The 8296-nt window shown below is 40.9% G+C and overlaps 1 protein-coding gene across 1 annotated transcript in view; it reads left to right on the top strand.

The window, feature by feature from the left end:
* CPED1 (cadherin like and PC-esterase domain containing 1) overlaps positions 1-8296 on the top strand; it is a 386749-nt gene that overhangs the window by 351101 nt on the left and 27352 nt on the right. Inside the window, exons 18-20 of the mRNA XM_007952817.1 lie at positions 4245-4465; positions 4722-4823; positions 5225-5312. Coding sequence (XP_007951008.1) covers positions 4245-4465; positions 4722-4823; positions 5225-5312 — 411 coding nt within the window. The remainder of the gene's footprint in view (positions 1-4244; positions 4466-4721; positions 4824-5224; positions 5313-8296) is intronic.

The following is an 8296-nucleotide window of genomic DNA, read 5'->3' as shown; positions in this document are numbered from 1 at the left end:
AAAAAAAAAAGTTAAAAAAAAAAAAAATGTTTAAAGAAAATTTCCCCAAAGTCTTCATTGCATTTTCACCAATAAAATATACTTCCTATTATTTGTCCCAAGTAACCCACTCCTCTAAAATTAGAAATCATTTTATGTATCATGTGGATAATAAACTTAGCCTTGCATATATTTCCCACTTTTGCTAACTTGTAAGTATAAAAAATCTTGTAGTAGTTAAATTTGTATGTCAAGTTGGCTAGGCCTGGTTGAGTGGCTGGGCAGCTGGATGTAGTATTCCCCTTGATGAAACTGGCAATCAACTCCATGGTGGAATCTACTGTGAGCAGCTGAGTAGCTGCCTTAAGGATGTGGGCTGTTTCTTGTATATAAGGAGGAGCCTTGGGGAATGGTCTCTAGCTTATGGCACACTTGAACCCCACATGTAGCCATGTCATTGTTCAGCAGCCTGCCATGCTCTGTCGATTTTGGGACTCACAATGGACTTGAATTAATGGCCCACCATGTGATTTGGTAACATCGGGACTGTGCCCTTTTACTTGTCAGCTTTGGGTTTGTCAGCCTCAGCAGCCAGCAGCTGAGTGAGGAAAAGCCTCCAGCTTCCGTGGGCCGGGAGCAGGAGGCAGAACTGCAATGGAAGGTTGAGGGGCTTTCACCCATCCCCTGGAGCCTGGCACTTTGAACTTGAAATTAAAGCCTCCAAACTGTAAGAGTATAAACTGTTAAGGCCATCCCATGTGTGATATATTCCTGTCAGAGCGGCAATACGTAACCAGAACGAATCTGAACTTAGGGATTAATTTTTCCCCCAGGAAAATTTAGCGTGTAGGAGAATGTGGAAGAAACAGGACACCTATCCATCAAGCTCATTCCGTCTTCCTCCTGGTACACAGCTTCACTACATTCTCAGTCTTCCTGGAAGTTAGGTGTGTGGCCAGGTGACTAGGTTCTAGGCAATAGCATGTGAGTGAAGGAATGTGGCCACTTCCAGGTCTGGCCCCAAAAAAGCCTGGAAGCTCATTACGCCTTCCTCCAGCTAGACATCAATAACTAGGAAGTCCTTGGAGATCATAATGGAAGAAGGCACAGGCCATGAGCCTGAGATCCTGACTGACTTCTCTGCTCCTGTCCCCACACATGCACCTTCCTGAAACGCACCCAGTACCACTGAGTCAATTCTGACTCATAGTGACCCCCATAGTGTTTCCAAGGCTATAAATCTACATGGAAGCAGAACTGCCTTATCTTTCTCCTGCAAGCAGCTGGTAGGATCGAACTGCCAACCTTTTTGTTAGCAGTCTTTAACCCTAGCACCACCAGAGCTCCTTTACCTGAAACCACCTTGTGTTGTTTTTCCGAGAGAGAAAAATAAACTTCAGTTGTGTCAGAGCCATTATACATTTTTGGCTCTATGGGTTATAGCACTTAGCCTGTCCCAATTAATATAGGGACTGTGGCATTGGAAATTGGAAATGGAAATAAAGATAACTGAACCAATAGATGGCTCAATTTTTAACTGAAAAAGAACGGGAAAATATATTTGGTTTACACAGTGTGCAGAGTCTCAGGAATAAAACAGATGCAAAACTCTTACCAATACATCTTTGCCTCCAGTTAATCAGCTGAGACCCAGTTTTTCACGACACATCCCAAGCATAGATGTTTCTTCTTCTCTCCAGAGCCCACTTCAATGGAGCAGGCTCACTTCACCACATCACAGGACCAAAAACAAGATGCTGTACAGGAAAATGGAATTCGACCTTTGGAATAAAGTTGCTACAGGAATCCAAAATATAATTAGCATTATCACTGGGATGATATTGAACCAATGTTTACTCCTCAATCTCTTAACTTACTGTTGTGCATAAATAGAAACAGTTTTATGTTAGTCTAAGTCAAGGAGCTCTGGAGACACAGTGGTTAAGAGTTCAGCTGCTGATCAAAAAGTTGATGATTCAAATCCACCAGCCTCTACACGGGAAAAAGATATGGTAATCTGCTTATATAAAAGATTACAGCCTTGGAAATCCTGTAGAGCAGTTCCATTCTGTCCTAGAGAGTCTTTATGAGTTCGATTCAACAGCAATGGGTTTTGCTTTTAAGTCTAAGATGCTCAAACTTTCAACTCAATAAATATTTTTTTAATTGCATGCAAAGTAATACGACAGAAACTGAAATGAATTAGAAATTGACCTTGACCTCAAATATCTCTTGATAGAGTATGAGAGAAAAGGCAAAGACACAAATAGCTATCCCAACAGTCCCCAGGTTATGAAAGAGATCTATTCCTCAATGTATCTTTAAGTCAAATTTGTAGTTAAGTAGGAACAGGTGCATATGGTTCTTATTTAGCCTTATTTTAGTACAAGAAAAGTCTTGGAGTCTTTTCCATGATTTAAAAGTTGCACATGCAAGTGAAGGTGATTGTGATGAAGACTTTGTTGTGAGTAGGACTTGGTTCAATGATTTTGAGGTGAGGGGACATTTACATAATATTAACAAGCAGGTACAAATAGTCCATAAGGACATTTGTAACCCAGGGACTTTCATGTAATTTCATATAGACTTTGATGAAATCTATAGTGGAAGTAAAAACGTAATGAAATCACAGAGAATGGAGGGACAAGAGACCTTGGACAAAACTTGCCAGAGGAGGTGGCATGTATGCTGAGTCTGCAGGTCATGCTAGACTGAGACTCGGAAGGTTGCGCAGGGGGGAGCTTTCAAGACCCAGATTAGCACAAGGGAAAACAGATGTTATGAGCACAAATCATAGGGAGTGAAAAAGTAGAAGTCTGGCATGGCCGCAGGAGAGGAAGCATGGAAAGGGTGAGAGGTCAGTGACCCTACACCTGGAGGCAAAGGACCTGGGGTTGAGCCTGTGTCCCCCATTTACTACATTTATGGGCTCAGTCTCCCGGAGACTAAGTCCCTCCTCTGTGAAACAGAGATAAGGATTCAACCCTCACAATGATGAAGATTCAAAGTGAGTATCTTGGATGAAAACTTCACCCAGCAAAGCCTGAAACTCTGCAAGAATTCAGTAAATGTTAGCTGAATCCCCATAGCTTTGACCTAATGCTTTCATAAATGAGAGGCCAATAAAATTTTTGAGTATGCAAATAAGATGACCAGAACTGGGCATTTGGGAATTTAATTCAGAAATACTGTTGGGTAGAATGAATTAGAGGGCAGACGTTTTGCAATAAGGAAAACCCATTAGGACATTATTATAATAGCACATCTTTCAGGCAATGAGAGCAAGAAGCACGGGTGTTGTGGTGGGAATAGGAGGGAGGTAATGAGCATGAGAGACTTAGTTGGAGGGAAAATGGCACTGGGTTATGTCATAGGACATGAACTGCAGTTCGGGAAATTAGGTTCTAATCCTGTGACTCTTTTCTCAAGTAGTGATATTATTTCTATTGAGTTACCTAACCTCTGTGGATTTCCAGTTTCTTTATCTATAAAATAGAGAGATTGGACTAGAAAATCACTAAGTATCAAAATACTTCATACCTATCTAAATCATAGGAGCTCTGGTGGCATAGTGCCTAAGGCACTTGACTGCTAACCAGAAGGCTGGTGGTTCAAACCCACCAGCCACTCCTCAGAAGGAAGTTTGGGCAATCTACTTCCGTAGTGATACCACCTCAGAAACCCAAGGGGGGGTTGCTATGAGTCTGATCTGAATTGATGGCAATGAGTTTGGATTTTTTTTTTTTTTTTGTTTTGGTATATAAATCATAAAACATGTAAGCGGATTAGATGAGCATGTAAAGACAAAGATAGGAAGAAATAAAAAATGACATGAAAGGAAAAAAAACCTTTGAACCACAGTTGGTGGTTTAGTAGATAATGCCATTGCTAGGAACAAGGAAGAGAGGGAAATGAATGGGTATGGAAAAGAATACCAAAACTAAACCAACCCACTGCCATTAAGTTGATTCCAACTCATAGTGACCTCCACTGGGTTTCCAAGGCTGTAAATCTTTACAGAAATAGATTTCCTCCTCTTTCTCCTACAGAACAACTGGTGGGTTTGAACCACTGACCTTCTGGTTAGCAGCCAAATCCCTTATGCACTGTCCACCAGAGCTCTTTGGAAGAAACTAGGATGAGTACAATTTCTAAAGGGTTGTCCTTCAAACAATTAGACAAGTGTTTTTATGAGTATTAAAAACATTAGTTACTTTAGATTATCTTGAATAATGTGCAATGAAAACAATTTTTTTCCTTTATAGATTCTTTTCATTGGAGACTCAACCAACAGGGGGATAATGTACTATTTGATTGAAAGACTGAATGAAACCCTGCAGGAATGGCAAAAGGTGCATGGCACTAAATTCTATCACAACGTCAATGGTGGGAAGACTTTGATCAGTTATTCCTACTATCCCCAGTTCTGGATAAGCCCTTCATTGAGACCAACATTTGAAAAAGCACTTGAACATCTCTTGCAAAGGTACAATGGAACTATTATGAATGGCACAATGCCACAATGTACTGATGTTTTACTAGCAGTTATAATTGCTCACTGTATATCAAATGTGCTGAAAAGCTTAGATATCAAGTAATGTAGCTGAAAATGAGCTGGAAATGACAAAGAGGTCCTGTGATCAGGATGCCAGATATGGTTCAATGAAATGTGAGGCAATGCCGTTAAAATGTTTACCATCTGTGTTAAGACAACATGTGTTGTTTTTCTTTCTGCATTTCAGATCACGTCCCCTAGAGAATACAGGCCAGACTGTACTCGTTGTTGGTGGTGTTCAGTGGCTTAATTCTTACCACCTGCAAATTATTCACAAGGTTTTGAAGAGGTAAGTTTCTGCAACAATAATTTTCATTAGTCTTCCAGGTTATTTTTTAAAAAAGTACTGTTTGATGTGACTGAATTTTATCAAGATTTTACATAAAGAGGAAGTTGGAATTAAGCATTTAAAGTCTAGTTGAAAATATTCAAAATACTTTAGTATTCAGTCACAACATGACTCATCAGTGTCCAAATTCACAGTTACAATAGATCAAGCATGTCTACTGACATATTAAAACACTATTCAGGGGGAAAAAAAAAACTCTAATATACATCAAGCCTATAAAATGGAAATTTAGTCCTATATGACAACTATGATGTTCTAAAAGAATTCCACTATATTTATTTGTGTAAATCTAGAAGTATAATATAAGTTCACAACTTTAGGATTCTGATTATTTCATCCAGGGAAAATTTACCCAATATCCTGGTTATCATCAAAACTTTGGGAATTGGATTTCATCTGCCAGTGGACGGAGTGCATTTTTTAACTAAGGTAAACCCCTTTCCTCTGGGATGTTTGAACTCTGTGGTTCCTATAAGGACCTCTGCTAGTGGCTGAAAAAAGAACTCAAAAGGTTCTCTAATATTCAGCGAAATTCAAACAAATCAAACAAGATAATATGCTTAAGGATTATGGTTTCAACTCAATAATATTCCTGGGACAAAGAGACTATAGGCAATAAATATGTCATAAATAATGAGTTCATAAAAGAATAAAAGGAATGTCCAACTATAAAAGAAACGAAACTGAGGGGAATACAAAACAGGTTATGCTTTGAGTATCCCCCTTCCCACCAATGTTTTATATACCTTTAAAGGCTATATCCAGAAAATAAAACCAAACCCACTGCCATCAAGCAGATTTCAACTCATAGCAACCCCATAGGATTTCCAAGGCTGTAAATCTTTACAGAAGCAGACTGCCTCATCTTTCTCCCATAGAGTGGCTGGTGGGTTCAAACAGCCGATCTTTTGGTTAGCAGCCCAGTGCCTTAACCACAGCACCCCCAAAGCTCCTTTAAAGGCCATATACCAAGGCAAAACCAAACCTACTGCCTAGTTGATTCCTACTTATATGACCCCATAGGACAGTAGAACTGCCCCATAGGGTTTCCAAGACTATAACTCTTTACAGAAGCAGACTGCTGCATCTTTCTCCCACATAGCAGCTGTTAGTTTTGAACCGCCAACCATTCATTTAGCAGCTGATGGCTTAACTACTGAACCACAAGGTCTCATTAAAGACTGTATAAAAAAAAATCTTTAATTTCTGAAGGTTCATACAGAAACCACAAAATAAATTGTCAATATCAATGAGTCTTTGGGAAAATAGTGCTCTTTTTGAAGATGGTATCAATTTGCTTTAAATATATCATCTTTGAAGTCATATCATTAATTTTTCCTCTGGCTGGATATTCAGAAATGAAAGGAGTTAAGGGTCTCTGACCAGTTCTTGTAGGAGACAGTAAATTAGTTTCAGCAAAGAAGAGAAAGACAACACCTGTAGGTAAGAGAACCAGATGCTCTGGTTTTGCAGGGAGAGTTCATGGGCAGCCTGGGTTTATGTGCGGTTGCAAAATTGTGACTTGTGGCTGCACTGGGAATTAGAGAGATAGGGGCTTGCCTTTTAACATACAGTCTGAGTGAGATTAATTTTTGTGTCAGTGTTAGGTGTTCCTAACTTTCCCCAGCACAGACTACACGGTTTTTTCTCCTTTCTCGAACTTTGCGTACCTGGGCCCCAGATCCATCATGCAAAACCAGGAGCACTGGTAGACAGGGGCCAAAGCAAAGCCTCAAAATTCAGCCTGTTGAGGTCAGGAGAGGGGTCAATTTAAAGGGAGTTGAACACCCGGGTAGCTAAAGGACTTGAGTCTTGGGGACTAGAAGAAGAGACTTTTGATAATTTTTCTATAGCTTCTGATTAAATCCGCTTCAGTGTTGTTTGAAGGCTGCAGGAGAAGATTACAATGCCTTTGTAATGATACTTGGGTAGCTCCACTCTGCTCCTTGGACTGTAGCTCTTTGCGAAAACTGGAGCACTTGTGACCTGCACTTATATTTAGGTTAGTAACACAAAATCAGTGCATTTCAACAGACAGCATTTCTTCATCACTTCTGTGATATACAGGTTTACTTGTGCATACGTACTAATCTGTAGTGAACAATTTCACATTTTTCACCACTTCAAAGATTCTGCTTGTAGGTATGGCTGGCATCTGTCTCTCCCAACTCCACAGCACCTTCCTACAGAATCAAAACCTATTTTCCAGTTTACAATCACTGCCAGGGATGGAGTACCCAGTGAACAAATGAAGCATGGGCTTATTTACAAGCCGTAGTGAACAGTTTTACATGTTTTTTGCTACAGATTAGTAAGGAAGCACCTTATACTTATATCTTGTTTGTTGGGTACTCCTCCCCACTGTACTTTGCACTAGGGCACTGGAGGTGCTCATCAGTCTTTTCAAACTGAGTGAAGACAAAGGAGGGAATAAGAGAAGGGAAAAATTGAAAGATGATACCAAGTGAAGGCAGAAAATAAATCTGACCTCCTCCTCACATGCTTGCATGGCCATTCAGGACTTGACCTCTGCCTTGTACTGTAGATTCATCCCTTGCCATCAGCACATATGTACACATGTGCACAGAGAGAGAGAGAGAGAGAGAGAGAGAGAGCACTACTGAACATGTTTCAGTTTCTCAAACACGTAGTTATGTCCAGGCCTTTGAAATCACTGTTCTCTCTCCTTAGAACTCACTCCCCACCACCCCTTCACCCGAGTATCTTCCAGTCTGTGGTGGATCACTTGGATCACCGGTCAGCAATTGCACATAAACCAGGCTGCCCGTGAACTCTCCTTGCATAGCCAGGTGTCAGTTCAGATGACACTTCCTTACAGAGACTTTCTTGACTCAGACAAAGTTGGCTACTCCTGCCATGCTGTTGTGGCAGTGACCAGTGTCCTCGCCCACTGCACTCAATACCAGAGTGAGCAATCAGCCCCCATCCTTGCTCTCACAGAGACTGCAGCCTAGCAGAGATAGACAACAATGTTCTTGACATGGTGGGGGTCAAGAAGGCAAAGCAGAGAGGAAATGAATGTGATCCAAAGGGGCAGCAGCTAGAGCCCTCACTCTACCCTGTTCCTCCCCATGGCACAGTCCCCTTATCCCCTTCCTCACCAATTGACTAGCAAACCTCCCAACTCTCTGCTCCTAAACCTCTCTTGAAGCCTCACTCTCCAACTCCCTCCTTGCCCCTAGTAGAGCCACACCATTTCTCTGCTGACCCAGAACCTGGTATACTTACCTCCAATAAAGGACTTACTAAATGTCTGTTTCTCCTAGTAGAATGCAATGTATTAAGAGCAGAGACAACCCTTATATTCCTGTCCTTCAGCACAGAGCTAAGTATTGCACTAACTATACCAAACCAAACACACTGCCATCGAGTCGGATCTGACTCCTGGCAAC

Source organism: Orycteropus afer, unplaced genomic scaffold (assembly GCF_000298275.1).
Source record: "Orycteropus afer afer isolate SDZICR_OR568_19922 unplaced genomic scaffold, OryAfe1.0 scaffold00359, whole genome shotgun sequence".
In the NCBI taxonomy this organism is placed as follows: Eukaryota; Metazoa; Chordata; class Mammalia; order Tubulidentata; family Orycteropodidae; genus Orycteropus; species Orycteropus afer.
The sequence above is the reverse complement of the archived record's forward strand: the minus strand, read 5'-3'. Positions and strand labels throughout refer to the sequence as shown.